A 19,348-nucleotide genomic window follows, 5' to 3' on the forward strand; every position below is an offset into this window, starting at 1 on the left:
GTTTCGATGATAAATCTTGTGTAAAAATATTTTTCCTTATTTTCCAGTGTTTGATAGCATAAAATAAAAATAAAAAGCCAATGGAAAACTATATTTGGTTAACATAAAAAGTATGACTTATTTTTAGAGATTGTTTTCTACTGATTTTTTTTTTTTTGGAAAATAACTCTATCTCACAGCAAGCTAAATAAGAGAAGTTTAAAAACTGTTTTTTAACTCATTTAAGGTTGTTACCAAATATAGGAAAATAATATAGTTTTACAACTCATTTGTTGAGTTAATTGAAATTAACCAAACAAATGTCAAAGTAATTTTGCTATCACGAAATTTTTTTCTTGAGAATCAATGTTGCTATCACACTAATTTGTAAACAAAAAAAAAAAAAAGAATAAAATTGATTGTATTTATAGTATTGTTGATGTAGTAAGGGGTAATTTTTGTTTTTTATAATAAGTTTGGATTGAAGTTTTCTAGTTAACAATACTAATATATATGTGCATAGAATAGGAAAAAAAATTGATTTTTTTTATTACAAAAAAAAAATTTATAGCAACTTTTTTTTTTGATTTATTGCTTCACAAATGAAAATATTGAGATAATATTTTCATTTGTGAAGCAATAAATGAAAATATTATCTCAATAGTGCAAAATCAGATACATAGAAAATGGAAAAGAATAGGAAAAAAAAAAAGAACCTTTTTCGTTTTTCCCCATACTGTCCAAATCATATTCTCTCTTTTAAATATAGTACTCCTCATTGCCTGCTTTTGTGGATCTATTTCACTTATTCTCTCTCTGTTTCGCCTTCACTTTCAGTGTGCGGCTGGCTGTTGTATAGCATAAATATCAATCATCGACATAATAATAATAGTACAAAACCAGAACCAAAAGCGGATCACAGAATTCACAATCCACTTGAATTACCATCTCTCAGGTTTCTCAGATCTCACTCTCTCTTTCTCTCTCTCTCTCTCTCTCTCTCTTCTCTCATACGATCAACTTCTTCTTCTTCTTTGTATATTTCTGATTACTCTGTTTTGATTGATATTTCTTCTTCTTCTTTATAATAATTCTGGTTAATGGGTGCAGAGAAATGGCGCATATTCTGCTACATGGGACACTTCACGTTACCGTCTATGAGGTCGACAAGCTCCACAGTGGAGGTGGCCCTAAGATCTTCCGCAAGGTTCTTCTGTTACCTGTTTTCTCTTTCCCTTTTTTATGATTCAATAAATTTGGATCTGACCCAATATTTGATCTCTGTTTTTTAAAGCACGGATCATGGTTTTTTGTCTTTATATTTGGATACCGATTTGGTTTTTATAGTTAAAACATATGAAAAATCAAGTATATAGTAATGTTTGTTGGGAAAAAAAATTTGTGTTTGTCTGTTTTGAAATTAGCCTAATGGGTTGTTGATCTAATAACAAATGTTTTGTTAATTACGAGGAGTGATTTTCCAGCTGATTGTGTTATATTAGAATATACTAAAAGTGATGGACCACAACTTTTATAATGTTGGTGGGTGGTTGTTATTTTATGTGGATAGCCTTTTTTTAGTGATCAAAGTAATTAAAGATATTGAAAAATTAAAATGATATTTAGAAATATGGTTAATAACTATATTTTTTTGTTATTTTTCTAGGAAATAGTTGAACTTTCAATTCTTCATTTCAGATCCTTAAGATCATGGTTTTACAATCATGGATTTGTAATAACTTACTTAGCAATGTTGTGAAGAAGCTCTGTTTGCTCTCTTTCACTTATTGCTTAGCGGATGGGTAATTTTGTAATCTTAAAACAGTTTTGGAACTATCTCATATCGCATACATGTCTATCTTGAAAGTAGGAGGTTATTTTTTATTTTTTATTTTTTGGGGGGGGCTAAGGTGGGTGTTGAAACTCTAGAAATAATCCTTTGGGCTGGTCCAAAGATGTTGTTTAGGAGTTTTGAACCTAAGACCTAATGTGGATTTAATGAAGGCTTGGGAATCACTAGGCCGACCCCTTGAGGTTATCTCGAAAGTATGTTAGTTCTTGGTCATAATGCCAACAAGGCGAGAGCTTGTGCTAGATGAAAGCCATATAATTGTTTTAACATTTAAGAATAAGAAACTGATTTTGGTGTTTCTTGTCGTACTAAACTACTTCAATACTTATTTTTATGAAACTAAGCTTTATCCAGATCACAAATAGCAGTGACCAGTGCAGTGCTTTAAATCATGGGCTGCTGTCTCCCCCTTTTTCTTTTTGAGTATTTTTATGGCAGCAAGATTTGTTAAAGATTGTGTGTGGTGCTTTTCCTTTTTTATTTGTTCTTTCATTTATCAATGTATTTTTGGTGGATTGTTAGCATTATCTTCATCGTATGAATAATCCTTCCCCTGTTCATTTTATACACTACAAAGTATACAATCATTTTTATAATTTCCACTCTCTAATTATTTTTAGTTACTCTGATAATATGATGCTTGTTGTTGGAGTGTAGGTTTTCAAGTAATACATTTGCTTTTCCTTTCTTCTTCTTTCCCAAAATCTTACTTTTGAATTTATATTTTGTAGATAATGGCAAACATTGAAGAGACAGTTGGTATTGGTAAAGGAGTTCCTAAAGTCTACGCAACCATTGATCTAGAAAAGGCGAGAGTTGGGAAGACCAGGATACTAGAAAATGAGCCTAACAATCCCAAGTGGTATGAGTCTTTTCATATCTACTGTGCTCATTTGGCTTCAAATGTTATTTTCACTGTCAAAGACGATAATCCTATTGGGGCAACCTTAATTGGAAGAGCATATGTACCTATTGAAGAACTCTTAGATGGAGAGGAAGTGGATAGATGGGTTGATATACTGGATAAAGAGAAAAATCCTGTAGGTTCGAAGATCCATGTGAAGCTACAATATTTTGATGTTGCAAAAGACCATAATTGGGCTCGGGGTATTAGAAGTCTTAAATTTCCTGGAGTGCCATACACATTCTTCTCACAGAGACAAGGATGTAGGATTTCTCTGTACCAAGATGCTCATGTCCCAGACAAATTTGTTCCTAAAATCCCTCTTGCTGGAGGCACATATTATGAGCCCCACAGATGTTGGGAAGACATTTTTGATGCAATCACTAATGCAAAACACTTGATCTACATTACTGGATGGTCTGTCTATACAGAAATTTCCTTGGTGAGGGACTCAAGGAGGCCAAAGTCTGGAGGAGACATCTTACTTGGTGATCTGCTTAAGAAAAAGGCAAGTGAAGGTGTTAGGGTTCTTATGCTTGTTTGGGATGACAGGACTTCTGTTGGGTTACTGAAAAAGGATGGATTGATGGCCACCCACGATGAAGAAACTGAACATTACTTCCAGAATACTGATGTGCACTGTGTATTGTGTCCCCGAAATCCCGATGATGGTGGAAGCATTGTTCAGGACTTATCGATTTCAACCATGTTCACTCATCACCAGAAGATTGTGGTGGTGGACAGTGATATGCCTAGTGGAGGGTCACAAAAGAGGAGAATTGTGAGTTTCGTTGGGGGTATTGATCTTTGTGATGGGAGATATGATACCCCCTTTCATTCACTCTTCAGGACATTGGACACTGCACATAACAATGATTTTCATCAGCCAAATTTTGAGGGTGCTTCAATTACAAAAGGTGGTCCAAGGGAACCGTGGCATGATATCCACTCCCGGCTTGAAGGACCAATTGCTTGGGATGTCTTATTTAATTTTGAGCAGAGGTGGAGAAAGCAAGGTGGTAAGGATTTACTTGTTCAGCTTAGAGAGCTTGACGAAATCATCATCCCCCCATCTCCAGTTATGTTTCCAGATGACAATGACACATGGAATGTGCAGTTGTTTAGATCCATTGATGGTGGGGCTGCTTTTGGCTTCCCAGAGACACCTGAAGATGCAGCCAGAGCAGGGCTTGTCAGTGGGAAGGATAATATCATTGACCGAAGCATTCAGGATGCTTACATTAATGCGATTCGACGTGCAAAGGATTTCATTTATATTGAGAATCAGTATTTCCTTGGAAGCTCTTTTTGCTGGAGTGCTGATGATATCAAGCCTGAGGATATCGGTGCTCTTCATCTGATTCCAAAGGAGCTTTCACTTAAGATTATCAGCAAGATTGAAGCAGGGGAGAGGTTCACTGTCTATGTTGTTGTCCCGATGTGGCCAGAGGGTATGCCGGAGAGTGGATCAGTTCAGGCCATATTAGATTGGCAGAGGAGGACAATGGATATGATGTATAAAGATATTATTCAGGCTCTGAGAGCCAAGGGTATTGATGAGGATCCTCGGAATTATTTGACATTTTTCTGCCTTGGAAATCGGGAGGTGAAAAAGCAGGGTGAATATGAACCATCAGAAAAACCACCACCTGATTCAGACTATAGTCGAGCTCAGGAGTCCCGGCGCTTCATGATCTATGTTCATGCTAAGATGATGATTGGTAAGATATGCCACCTCCACTGTTTGAACCCTAGTTTTTTGTTTTTTGTTTTTAATTTAAATCTTTTACCCAAATTTGAAACTTGTACAACATGCTAGCATATTTGAACCCCAGAACCCAGTCAATCTCAAAAGAATTTATCAACTTATATGACATTCCTTGTCTTAATGTAAATATTTTGTGTCAAGTCTTGGAACTGACCTATGCCTTTTTGCAGTTGATGACGAATATATAATAATTGGATCTGCCAACATCAACCAGAGATCAATGGATGGAGCTAGGGACTCTGAGATAGCAATGGGAGCTTACCAACCATATCATCTGGCTAACAGGCAGCCAGCACGTGGCCAGATCCATGGTTTCCGTATGTCACTATGGTATGAGCACCTTGGCATGCTGGATGATTCATTCTTACACCCTAAAAGCGAGGAGTGTATCAGTAAGTTGAACCAGATTTCTGACAAATATTGGGATCTGTATTCAAGAGAGACACTTGAACATGACCTGCCAGGACACTTGCTGCGTTACCCTGTCGGGGTTGATAGTGAAGGAAATGTCACAGAGCTGCCTGGGTTTGAGTTCTTCCCTGACACCAAGGCTCGTGTTCTGGGTGCCAAATCTGACTACATGCCTCCAATCCTCACTACTTAGTGGTATTTTCTGCTTGGTTTATGATAATAACAGCCTTTCGCTTTGCATTTACTTTTATAATTTTAGTTGTTATAGTTGTGCAATAAATCTTTTTTATGTGTGAACCTGCAGAGAGATCATTTTTCTGTCAGGATGTTCATAGCAGTGCTTCTAGGGATGTGGTAATGCCGTGTGATTCTGATTCCGACGATTATGAGTACTGTTTATTTGGCTTAAGAATGTTTTTCTTGTGTTTTTTTTTATTATGTTAATATTGAATATTATCTGTTTTTGCAACTCTATTTGAGATTGGCTTATAACTATTTGAACCTACCTATCAAAAAAAATAAAAAATAAAAAAAATTTGAGCTAAGTTCCTTCATTAGTTCATTAAATTCATCGCCAGGTTTCCTCTCAGCTCCCTACAATTATGAACAGGGTGTGGATATTAATTATCAACAATGTTTAACATAACTGATCATAGTTAAGTATTCAAATATTTTCAAATTCTCAAACTTCTCTACTTTAGCATAATTGCTCCGCTCATGTGTTTATGCTTTGGAAGATCACAAAATACCCAATATCTTTAAAATCCCAATTCACAGCTAAGCTCGCTCACTCTGTGTGTTCACAAATAGCAAAGCTTTCCAGATCTCCAACCAAACCATTTGCGAAATCTCCAATAATGGGCATAAATTCCTTGAAAATACAACCAAGCAAAAAAGCTCAAACGAAAAGACTGATTTACAAAATAAGTCCCAGTCTTCATTGCCAACCATGACTGGTAGTTTGTGAGTTGGGGGACCTCACAGGAAAATTTTTAGATCCTCCCGGAGTACGGAGAAATGATGTTTTGTTTTCTTATATTTTTGGTAGACTCGACTATGAATTTAATGAGTGAATTTTGTTATGAATGTGAGAGTAAAGAGCATCATTCATCATGCTTTGAGAGTACTTAAGAATTATTCTCTCACAAGACGATTAGTCCATGACTAAGTTGGAGGACAAGTTATTTGAGTGGGCTCTAATGGTGGTCAGCAAGTTGTTAGTACAATTAGATAATGAAATAGTACTAAAGAGAAAGGAACAGAATCGATTTGTTAATACAATTTTGTTTGAACAAGTTTACAAATGTGAATAACCACGTTGCCAAAATCGTTAGTTGGGTCACTCGTTCAATCCGGAGCATTAGATAATCTTGTGAGACCTGCAAGATAAAAGATAGATAGATCGAAGAGACCACCGGATTGCTCCCAGTGGGGGAGTCTCCGATGCTTAAGTTAGTATCCACCCCTATCTTTCTTATATAGATAGTGTTTTATAGTAGTTTTTCTGACGTACCTTAGCAAATGGACAGATTGTCCCTTTTGTAGGTGAATTAGGTAGCTGTTGGACATAAATGAGGGTGATTATTACCTTAATTATAACGTTCTTTGTCTTGATGAGAGAGTTTAAGGCCTTTGATGATTGTTATTGAATGTGTTGGACGGTTACTTATCTATCTTTGATAGCCTACTAATGACGCAAAGACCATCCATTAAGATGGACGACCTAAATAATTTTTATAAACTCATCAATTGACCCCTATTCCAAAGTCTGATTTTGTTTTGTACTAGTCAGGCTTTGGGAATATTCTTGATTTGTTTAGATTCAGACTTCTTTATCTTCAACCACTTTCTTCTTCAAGAATGGTAGTATTTTTGCGATGACTTCTTAGTATCTACCTTTTGAAGGTCTTCTTGGACGTTCGAGGGATCATAGCTTGATTTTGAAAGTGAGCTAATTTCTTTGGATGACCATTTTTTATCACTACTGAAGAGCGAGGTGATTTCTCTAGACGACCATTTTTGATCACTTCAATGCTTCTTCTTTCATTCATTTTCTGGTTGTCACGTTTGATATTCTTGATTTGCGTGTGACTTGCGTTTGTGTGAGAATCCTTGTTTGCTTACACTCATCTAAGGGTATTTAGTCACTTAGCCACTATTAGGTGACTTACATCCAGTTACGGAGTTTCGTCATTTAGACTTCGTCAGCATTTACATCAGTCTAGCGGAATCTTGTCCCTTTCTTTTCTTTTTTTTTTGAGGGGGGGGGGGGGGGGGACTTATATCCATTTAAGGAATCTTGTCACTTAGGCTTCGTTAGTGATTTACATCTGTCTTGGCGGAATCTTATCACTTAGCCATTCTTTGGTGACTTACATCCATTTAAAGAATCTTGTCACTTAGGCTTTGTCAGTGATTTACATCCATCTTAGCCATTTTTTGGTGACTTCCATCCATTTAAGGAATCTTGTCACTTAGGCTTCGTCAATGATTTACATCCGTTTTGGTGGAATTTTATCACTTAGCAATTTTTTGGTGACTTACATCCATTTAAGGAATCTTGTCACTTAGGCTTCGTCAGTGATTTACATCCATCTTGGCGGAATCTTATCACTTAGCCATTTTTTGGTGACTTACATCCTTTTAAGGAATCTTGTCACTTAGGTTTCGTCAGTGATTTACATCCATCTTGGCAGAATCTTATCACTTAGCCATTTTTTGGTGACTTACATCCATTTAAGGAATCTTATCACTTAAGCTTAGCCATTTTTTGGTGATTTACATCCATTTATAGAATCTTATCACTTAGGCTTAGCCATTTTTTGGTGACTTACATCCATTTATGGAATTTTATCACTTAGGCTTCGTCAGTGATTTACATTCGTCTTGGCGGAATCTTATCACTTAGCCATTTTTTGGTGACTTACATTCATTTATGAAATCTTGTCACTTAGGCTTCGTCAGTGATTTACATCCGTCTTGGCGGAATCTTATCACTTAGCCATTTTTTGGTGACTTACATCCATTTATGAAATCTTGTCACTTAGGCTTCGTCAGTGATTTACATCCGTCTTGGTGGAATCTTATCACTTAGCAATTTTTTCGTGACTTACATCCATTTAAGGAATCTTGTCACTTGTTGCTGCAAAGATTCTTTGATGCTATGTCGTTTTGGACCTTCTTGAGGCCATGTTGATATCTGCATTAAGTAACACATGCACTTGCCAAAATTTGTTTAAACAAGAATTTCAGAAAAATTCATACATGAATAATGAGCTACCAATGGCCTTGTTGGGCATTTTTCTTATTGTGCTAATATTCTGATTGGACCAATTATTCTCTTGTAATCCTATAGCTTTACCTCTTTTGTAATTCATCTAGCAGTAAATACATTTTTGCATGAAACCTTATGACATTTACAAAAATAAGCATTGTGACTATAATATTTCATGTGAATAGTTAGCTGTGAAATGCTATGGGGTAAGAGTTACATAGTTGCTAATCATAGTGCATAAATATTATCAAGAGAATAATTAATGTACTATAATATGTTTCCTCTTATTGCTTCCCATTTAATTTATTCAAAACTGGACTTTTTGACAATTAATTCTAATCGTCATTATTCCAAGAATATTGATAATCTTAAATAATCAGGTATAGCATTCATCACAATTGCTGTGCTTTATGCATTTGATGGGTTTTCTGAAAATTTCATGAATTTGCAAAACCAAAAAAAAAAAAAAAAACTATATACCTTTTTTATTTATTGATTATTTATGCAAGCTTGATATGTACTCATTTTTAATAAGATAATCACTTGCATCGCTAGTTAAATGCACATGAATATCAAAAAAGAAAGAAATAAATGAATTTCCTTAGATGACGACATTATGTTGCCATATACCTCGATCTTTTCATTGTTGAGATCTTCATGACGAGCTTTTGTCCTTTAAGACTTGTTAAGCTTAACATGATATTCAATGTCTAAGGCCTAGGTCTCTTTTGCTTCAATCTTTTGAAGATGTAAAAACTAGGCCATATTGTTGCCCCCTGTCGGCCTTGGAGACTTTTTTAGAAATTGAATACCTGAGCCCACCTTTGCAAGGATGTTAGAACATTCATACTTGGCTTGGAACTACTTTGCGCACATGACAAGTGACTTGGATGTGTGTATGGGATTTTTGGTATTCTTTTAAGTTGATTCCTTTTCAACGAGCTCTTCTTTGTTGGGTTGATATTGGCTTTAAAGCTACTAGGGCTTGATTCGCCACTTGTGATGTCAAAGGAATTTTCACAATCTTTGGTTGTATTCCCCTTTTCCACTTAAGACTTTTTGATCTCTTTTTTGGCTGTTTCTCTTTGACAAGTTCTCATTCTAAAGCTTATAAACTTAAGAATATAGGTCCAGTAAACAGTCTAGTACTTTTACTGTGCAAAGTGTTAGACTTGGAGTAGCATTGTCAAGTATAAAATTCACAAATGTTATTAACCACAAGTATATAAAACTTGTTGTGGCTTATGGGCGGTTGATGCATCCATAACATAGTCTTTAGCATAGTATACCTTAGCCCATTTGCATAACACAAATATATATGTGCATAACATAAAGAAAATGTAATTTAATTCATTCTGAGCACTAAAATAATGGCTTAATTTGTGAAAGTATGATGCTTAAATATATAGAGACCACAAAAGTTTCCATGAAACCATGTGGTGGATTTGTGGACGCATCATATGGCTGCTTCGATTGAATCATACTTGTGGAAAGTGTGACACTGTTGAGAGTCCCACATTTTTTCGATTTGAACATTGCTAGAAGGCATGGTCATGTATAGATGGAAGGAACCATTGAAGTTCTCCATTCTCAAAATCAAAGCAACATGTATTTGTAGATGGAAAAGTTTGAACAATAAATTTGGTATGTTCTATTATGGAACATTTCAACATATAAAATCTCATAATATTTTTTAAAATTATTTTTGCTTAACAATTGCCGTATTTCTATAAGGACTAAAGTTTGTAATTCTTTGGGTCTTTCAACCCTAGTCCCACCTTGCATTCATTTTGAAAACTATTCTGTGTGTAGGGCCGAATAGGCCATTTTTGCATTTTACTCCTAATGCTCTTTTTATTATAAATCTTTTCAGATTGTTCTTTGAAAAAGAATGTGTCATTGGTCAATTGGCAAACTAATAACTTGTGCATAACGTATACTTTTTCTATTTCTATATTTATCTTTTACTATTGTCATCAATAAATACAAATATAAATTTGGGGATGGCCCTATGATACAGCTTTGCTACCCGTGAATATCAACCAAGATATTATCAGCGTGCTGTGTACTATTTATTTTCCTTCTTTAGTGTACCATTAATTTGGCACCATTAAAAGGACACAAACGGTTTTTTTTTTTAGTTATAGTAGGAAATAAAGCTTTTTACGGGCCACAACAATGATATCAAGGTCATAATGTTTGACTTATGGTGGGGGATATTAAAGAGAAAACAGTGAGATTCTTTGGTGTCTGACCTCTTGACATTCTCTTTTCCCTTGCCATATATAATATATTTATATATATACGTTGTATTCTTTGAACGTGCATAGGCTGTAGCTATAAATCCTCAATGTTGTACGGCTCTTCAAATCGGACTTTAACACCCAAAATTGGAATCTTAAATTCATCAATCAAGGCTATTTTAAAGCTAGTATATTTTTTCTTGAAATATTTCTAGGCTTTATATTTTTATTTTTCCTCAAATTGATTAATTCTAATTCATGCTATTCTATTGACTACCGTAGATTTTTTTTATCAACACTTAACATGGAGCTAATTCTTTAAGGAAAGAAAAGTGTAGCATGAAATAAACTTAACGCTATTCTATTGTCTAGCCTTAACTTGGAGCTAATTTTTTATCAACACTTGACACTATTCTATTATCTAGCCTTTTCCTTTCAAGGAATGGAAAGTGTCTAGTAATTTCTTTCGTTAATTCTTTAACTCCTTGATGCATAGGTGTCTTTTGAGGGTAGTGTAGCATGAAATAAACTTAAATTCTATTTGCAAATAATGAGATGAAAATAACTCATTTGACCTGAAGACCCAAGAATTGGGTCCCGCTGTTGTGATTCGTCCAGGTTGCTTCTAGAAATTTGGAGATGAAAATTCTATATTTCCTTCCAAAGGTCATTCAGTGCTCCTTTTGATGGCGCACTTACTACTTGACAACGACCAAGGAGATGGCCTGTAGTCATTTGACCTTGAGATGCTTTCGGGTGATCTCATTGTCATCGATTGGTTTCACCAAATATTGCAACTATGGTCATGCTTTGGGTTTGCCTTGCATTGAAGACATTATTGGTCACCGCTTTTTTCTGACTTCAGCCATTGCCGCTTGGAATGGTAGTTTTCCTAGACCTTTCTTGAATCCTTCGTAATCTGTATTTCTTGATTTCTTCCCAGATAAGGGAAGAATGACAATCCCCTGAAAGAGACAATGATGAAAGGGGTTTCATGGAGGAGATCTTGCAAATTTTCGACTAAGCAACCCTTTTGTTGCAGAAGGAGCTTGATGACTAATCTTCTCATAGACGGTGCCAAACTGATGATGCCAAAATCGTCAGTTGGGTCACTCGTTCAATCCGGAGCATTAGATAATCTTGTGAGACTTACAAGATAAAAGATAGATAAATCGAAGAGACCACCGGGTTACTCTTGGTGGGGGAGTCTCCGATGCTTAAGTTAGTATTCACCCCTATCTTTCTTATATAGATAGTGTTTTATAGTAGTTTTTCTGATGTACCTTAGCAAATGGACATATTGTCCATTTTATAGGTGAATTAGGTAGCTGTTGGACATAAATGAGGGTGATTATTACCCTAATTATAACGTTCTTTGTCTTCATGAGAGTTTAAGGCCTTTGATGATTGTTATTGAATGTGTTGGACGGTTACTCATCTATCTTTGATGGCCTACTAATGACACAATGACCGTCCATTAAGATGGATGACCTTAATAATTTTTATGGACTCATCAACCACCATGTATATAATGACCAAAAGTATTATTTTTGTCAACAGAATCTAAAGGTAAACTTTTGAAACTTTTTTTTTTTTTTTTTGAGAAACTTCTAAAACTAAAATAACTTTTATGGTACTTAGAGAATATGGTACTTCCCTATGGTGACAAGAACAGATAGATAAAAAATAAAATTTGGGATTGACCTAAGAAAATCCCTACTCTCAAGAAATCATTGGATAATTTTTTTGGATGACTTTTTTCAATCAAATACTGATGCTTTTATTCCAATTAACTAAGAGCGTAGCCAAAATTTTTGTTTAGGGGCCAAATTGTAGTACTAATATATTTGTTAAGACAAACTCTTACACGTGTATGTGCAAAACTTTATTAATTATATACAAAATTATTAACTTTGATCTATATATAGATATAAAATATAGAATTTTTAGGAGAATTTATCATATTATAAACTCTAATGACTGTTGGTTTGAGTTATAGGGAACAATTTGCCATTATACCCAAAACTAAAGAGATTAAAGAGAGAGACAAAGAAAAAAAATTACTGAAACAAAAGTAAAATAAATAAATTTCATAGGTAAAAAGGTTTACATTCAAAATTAGATTTCATTCAAATTTGATTGAAGGTGGAGAGAGATAGAGAGTGAAAAAACCGTTAATGAGAAGCCTAGGATTGATATATATGTGTTTTTAAGTTAAGATCCCTGGAAGTGTTTAAGTCAATTAAGTTGTATTTCTTTCTCTGTTTCTCTCTCTTGGAAGCAGTGGCCCAGTAGCCATCATTTGCTGTGGAGGTTGAAGTGGAAGTAAACCTAGAAGTGGATGTTTGATAATGGTGATGATAGTGTTATAGTCTTCTGAGTTCTCACTTTTATTAAAGAGAGTCCAATGCTTTCTTTCTTTCTTCTTCTTTTTTTTGTATTTTTTTTTTTTTGTACGTGGAAGAATAGAGTTCACGATGCTTTGTAACTTAGGGAGTTAGGGTTTAATGTTCCGTATAATGTAATAAGACTTTAATAGTAGAAGATATTCTATCCGGATGGGTTGTAAAAACATTCACCACCACATCTCCTATGCATTACATATAAATATAATGTCTCTTGATATTAAACGCTCAACAGAATAGCGAGGGCCTTGGCAGATTTGTGGGTCAAATTTTTTTTTTTTGTTGTAATCTTTGAACCCAAATACCCAAAGTTAAGATTAAAACAGAATGGACTCGATCCAAACATGCAGCTTATCACTAGGCTTAGAATATTGGCAACCTTGTTTGTTGCTCAATTTTTAATTTTTCAACAGCCAAACTCCTTTTCTTTTCTTTTTTTTAGTCAGAACCATTGGCATTTGCTTGTGGTTTGTTTATTTGTTTGGGCATTACACCGAGGGTTCCATTAAAAAAAAAAAAAACACTTGGTCTTCAAGATGGGCTTATGACCATGGCCCAAATTGTCTTCTTTTGGTGTGTTGTCAGTTGAGCATCCAGTTATATCATGAAGAGATGGGAGTATTGTCTTGCATTTGGTGAAACCCAATGGTTGCTCCTTGAACTACTCATCTCATGCATTTATATGGTTTTGTGCTTATGGTACCAAGCACAAAACAAAGTATATCACTGTGCAAGGGTGAGCCTCTAAACTACACCATATCCTACCACACTACACCACCCCCCCCCCCCCCCAATATTAACATATTTTCTATTTAACCATGGTTATTTTTTTTCATTATCACTGTTACTGATAATTTATAATTTGTTCCAAAAAGTTTAATATATTACAAAATTGTGAGTTTAATGTCTTTAATCATTTCATATAGCCATAGTCCTATTACTTGTCTACATCTATTCACATATGGGTTTAGATTTCCTCTTCATAATTGTGGTCCAATACATAGAACCTTTAAATGGGAGTTACAATGGAGACATGGTTTAAACTCAAGACCACATACTTTGATACTAATAAAATTATCAATTCTTCCCAAAACTTTTTCTTTTTTTTTTGAGAATCAATTCTTCCCAAAACTTAATTTGTAAGAAAATAACATTTAATTTAACCATAATTCTAGTAGTTATTTTGGCACTCAAACCTCTCGCTCATAATGTTTGTTGGTCCCACATAAGAAAGGAAAGCATAGGACATTCAAATTCAAAAATTACTTAGTATTCTCCAAAAAAAAAAAAAAAAAAAAAAATATGAAGGAAGAAGAAGTTCAATGCCTGTTTGTGTGAGTGGGTCCTTGTCCGTCCAATATTTAATAATTTTTTATTTGAAAGTTCATATATGCCGCTAAATGAAAATTTAATAATAATAAAAAGGCCTTAAATGCACACTATGAATTTCACCATTTTAAAAAGATCTCACAAAATTTATGAAAACCATCTGCAAATAAATACTCTTTAATTTGCACTTACCTTAATATCTCAATTATTTATATTAGCCTTTTCACACATGCACAACATATGTTAAAAGGCTGTTCCTTTTTTCTTCCCCCTTTTTTTTTTTAGAAACCAGGTGACTCTTTTAACCTTTTCTCAAAAAAAAAAAAAATCATTCAAATTAAATAATGGGTTGGTTTTGTCAAGATAGAATAAAAAAGATTAATGACTTGGTAAATAAGAAAAATAAATAAATAAATCAATGCTTAAATTAAAATACCATGATTTTATATATCATATGTTATATAATAAAAGTTGAACTTAGAAACCGTAGTTACACCAGCCACCAAGTGGCTATATCAAATTGCAATTTTTTAGATAAGAACAAATAGTTTATTTGTTTTTATGTGGTTACGTCAAGTGGCTGCACCAAATTACAATTTAAAAAAAAATAAGAATAAACATTTTATTTGTTCTAATCAACTACTATTAGTGTTTTAACAAAATATGTAACATTTTGTTTATATCAACTTTTTCCTGCAGTCTACATTTAATAGTTGATGTCAAACTAGTTTTTCCTTCACTTATTCTATTTCCTTGGATAAAAACCAAAACTTAATATTTATTCAATATAAACTTTTTTTTTCTTCCTTTTTTGTTCCATCTTAGTTAAAGTGCCACAATTTTTTGTCCTTCTTAATACACGTTGCTGCTGCTCTTCTTCTTCTTCTTTTCTTTGTTTCTTTCATTTTCTCTTTTTTAAGTGATACTTATCCAATTATTTTGGGACTGTGTTTTAATCTGATGTGAAATAGATAATGTGATAGTACATTTATGGTGGATTTTTAAATTCTATTGATAAGTGATAACAACAATTTTTGAGTTATCTATAATTCTCACTCTTATCTAATTAATTTCAAGACTGCTTTAAATAAATTCAATTCGGCTTATGCGATTATTTATTTATTTTTCTTGAACTATCCTCCCAGACATTCACAATCCAAGACATCTAAGTCGTAATCGCAACTCTCACCGATCTTCAATTTATGTGATTACAAGCTTTACATCCTCAAAGCTCTTTCTTCTCTCAATTCTTCAATTAGACATTTAGACTCATATTTTGATTCATTTTAGATAAGCCAGATAATTATTGTCATTTGTCAATAACATCAATTACTGACAATAATTACACTCACATTTCCCATTTGATTGTTTGCATTGCATTTCATTGCCATATTTATTAAATAATGTGATGTGGGTTATGAATTTGTTAGAGTATTTTCCTCATTTGTTTGGCAACGAAGAAAGTACGAATCTTTGTTGAAATTTTGATTTTTGCAATCGGTAATTGCAGTAGAGAGGAGGTGGGCGTAGGTGTGAAATTAGAAGATCTTTTTGGTATTGCCCAGTTGTGTTACTCAGAAAACATATTTACGGATAAGTGAGTATTCTTATTCTTATAATTTTTGGGTTTCTTAAGCCAATTATATGAAGTTAATTAAACAATATGAGTTCTTCATTCTTCTACAATATTTCGTAAGCCATTTAGTCACTCCATAAAGCTCATGAGAAGGAGCATTTCAAGAATAAAAGTTCCATTGTGTTCACTTCCCGATTGCATAACATGCAAAAAGTGTAAGGCTTTATGTAAGTAAAAGCTTCCAAACCAAAATAATAATTTTTTAGGGAGGTTTCAGTTTCTAATTGCTTTTCAAATTGCATGTTATCTGTATGAGAGTGATCCCCCCCTTATCCTTCACTATCCTTCTTCAATAAGTGATAACGTTGTTAACTTTATATCTACTTGATCAAGACAAAGGCCACACAATATGTTCTTAGGCATTGGCTGCTTTTGAAATTGGATTTTACAAGATTTGCTAAGAATGCTTCTAAGTGTAAATCGTAGGCCAAAATGGGGATATATCCCTTTCGGCGAAAAGTTCCAATAAAATACCCTATTTCTGAAACTATTTAAGAAAATGCTCATGTTTTGAAACTCGAGTTTCAATGTAAAACTCAATTTTTAGAAAATCGAGTTATAGCCAAATTAAACTTGAAAAAAAAAAAAAAAAAAAAATTGTGGAACTTGAGTTCCACACTAAAACTCGATTTTGATAAAACTGAGTTTTAATAGTTTCAAAATTGGACATTTTGCTAGAACTTTTCGTTGAAAGGGGTATATCCCCATTTTGTCCTAAATCGTTGTAATGAATTCCAATTCTTAGTGCTCAATTCAAATTGTTTTCAATTAAGCTTTTTCCTTAAACTTTTTTAGTTATTTGTTTATGTACATTTTTTAAGTTTCACCTTTTTTTAGTTATAAATATACGTACTTTCAACAAAAAATGCACTTCGCAAGTGAGTCCATTTATTTGCAATTTTTCTTTTGACATTTTAACATATTTACTTATATATCTTTTTTAAAACTCAACTTTTAAAAGTGAGATTATACTTTAACCAACTTAATTAACTTTGTAAAATTGCATCCAAATGCACTATTCAAAAACCTTTTACCAATTGCTAATTAAGCTAATTAGAAGTTAAGTTTTAAATTTTAGAGAAATATTGCAATTACATCATAATAATTAGAGAGAAATTATAGTTAATCCAATATGTTGTAAATGAATCAAAATCATCTGTCTCACACTCTCTGTTCCACCCCCATACTCCACAAATCAAAATAAGCCACATGTCTCTTAATTCCTAATTTGAAGCTATTTTATTCAACTTACTTGAAATAAATTAGAAAGAAAAAAACCCAGCACATATTCTTCCCAAAGTACCCAAACCCTCCCACCACCAACCTCTGCCCAACGCCCAACGTCATTGACATGAGTTCACTGACGCCGTCAACTCTAGTCACAGGCACTAGTTCCAAACAGATTTGAATTCAATTTGAATGCCCACAACCACTAGTCCACCACCATCATTGTTGACTTTGCCTTGTCCCTTATTTGCTCCCAGACCACCGCTCCTACCTCCTCTTACTTCTCATCTTCTTGTATGCCCCCAAGGAGCACAACCTGAACTCAACACTTAAAAGATTTTGATTAGGTAAATAGAAAATGTTGGTGGTGTTGGTGGTGGTGGTGGTCCCAGGCCCTTATTCTTCTTAATTTTGATTCGAATGCTTGAAATTTCTAGCTATGTTTATTCTTCTTAAGAAATTTTGGAGTTGAACCAGCGGGGAAGAATATAATCATCAGTATAAGAATAAGGGACCAAGACAAAGTCAACAATGACGGTGGTGGTGGGTATTCAAATTTATTGCAATTTTTCCTGGATTTGGTGGCGGTATGGTGGCTATGACTGAAGTTGACGATGTCGACAAACTTATGTGAGCAACGTTGGGCGAAGGTTGGTGGTGGGAGGGTTAGGGACGAATATGTGTTGGGTTTTTTTTCTTTCTTATTTATTTTAGGTAAGTCAAATAAAATAGTTTAAAATTAGGAATTAAGAGACTTGTAGTTCATTTTGATTTGTGGAGCATGGGGTGAAACAAAGAGTGTGAGACAAATGATTTTGCCTTGTTGTAAATGTTTTCTAATCATAATTGTGATAAAATTATCTACTATTCGAAATATACTATTATTCCTAGAATTGTGGTTGTGCCAAGTGGCTATACCAAATTGTTATTATTATTATTATTCCATATCAACTTCTTCACACAGCCTACATTTTCTTTATTTATGTAAGTTTTATGTTTGGTTTTTTTTTTTTTTTTTTTTTAACGTGAATTTTTAATTTTTAAAATATTGTGGAGATTTAATTAAATTCGGGATTCTCAATTAATCAGAAATACTATATTTCCAAAGATTGATTCTAGGTTGGACTCTTACCTCTATTTTTTTTTTTTTTTTTGAGTAAACAACAATACTTATTAGAACACACACAAATATAGTAATACTAGTATTTTAAATTGAGTTTATAATACATTACATAACCCGAGTACAACTACAAAAGAGAGAAAGAGAGAGTTTTACCGCTCATAAAAAATACAACATTTTTTTTATCAACTTCAAACTCAACTATTTAAATTGCTTTCATTTATTTCATAATAATTTTTTTTTTTCAAATACAAACTGACCTACTTAAATTCTAATATTGCTACAAGATTGCAAATATGTGTTCTTATCAATTTCAAGAGAAACAAGAAAAGCTACTTCACTTGTTATTCTTAGTATTATATGGTTTTTGAAATCTTAAGAATATAAAGAACATGCAATCTAATGGTTAGATTTTCAAAATTTACATCTGATAAAAAAAAATAGAAAGTTTGGAGGATTTCTCTCCAAACTACTTTGAAGAGAAAAGTAGTTTGGAAAGAAACCTTGTTGTATAATAATTATGTAAAAATGATATATGAGTGAATAAATTATAGTTATTTCCAAAATGAAATTATATAATAATTGTAAGGACTGAAATTGGATTGGTCCCAAAACAAGATTGGGCTCAAACCTAAGCAACCCAAACAATAAATTTGTAGAGCATGGATGGAAGAACTAGATCTATCCCAGAAGAAAAACGATTAGATTTAGTGGTTTCAGATTGTAAGACACAATTCAGATTAGGAAATCTATCCTCGGAATAGTCCAAGTAGTTCGTATCATATGGTTTTGTTGAATAATAAAATTGTACAAGAGTTACGGTCCTGATCCTTTATTTTTTTTCTCTCTCCCCTCTTTAGTACATCTTTTCATGTTATATATTTCAGCCTTGGTGTCATCCCTACCACACACGTGTAGGTTAGATTCGGAGAACTCGTTCCTGTCCTATCTAGCACTTCCCAGAACCATTAACTAGTAGCTGTAAGGCCACTTGATCACTGTTCAGGCGTCACTTCCACATTATTGCAGTCAGAGAGTTGGTTGGGAGTCATTTAATGTGGAGGTAATAACTTTTTGAAGATATTTGTTATCCCTCTCCTTTCTTATCCTTTGTCCGACATCTAACCCTTAGTGATGATGTAACTCCGAAGTAAGTCCGTGATGATATGGCACTCAGATCGACCTTGGACACATGTTGAC

General features: G+C 33.6%; 1 protein-coding gene across 1 annotated transcript; it reads left to right on the forward strand.

The window, feature by feature from the left end:
• The first annotated feature begins 762 nt into the window (after positions 1-762).
• Positions 763-5,383, forward strand: LOC115989481 (phospholipase D alpha 1-like). Its single transcript, XM_031113171.1, has 5 exons — positions 763-934; positions 1,090-1,186; positions 2,563-4,456; positions 4,674-5,109; positions 5,219-5,383. The coding sequence occupies exons 2-4, from the start codon at positions 1,094-1,096 to the stop codon at positions 5,105-5,107; spliced, it is 2,421 nt and encodes an 806-aa protein (XP_030969031.1). The 5' UTR covers positions 763-934; positions 1,090-1,093; the 3' UTR covers positions 5,108-5,109; positions 5,219-5,383.
• The last annotated feature ends 13,965 nt before the right edge of the window (positions 5,384-19,348 follow it).

The sequence above is a fragment of the Quercus lobata genome, chromosome 5 (assembly GCF_001633185.2).
Source record: "Quercus lobata isolate SW786 chromosome 5, ValleyOak3.0 Primary Assembly, whole genome shotgun sequence".
NCBI classification, from domain to species: domain Eukaryota; kingdom Viridiplantae; phylum Streptophyta; class Magnoliopsida; order Fagales; family Fagaceae; genus Quercus; species Quercus lobata.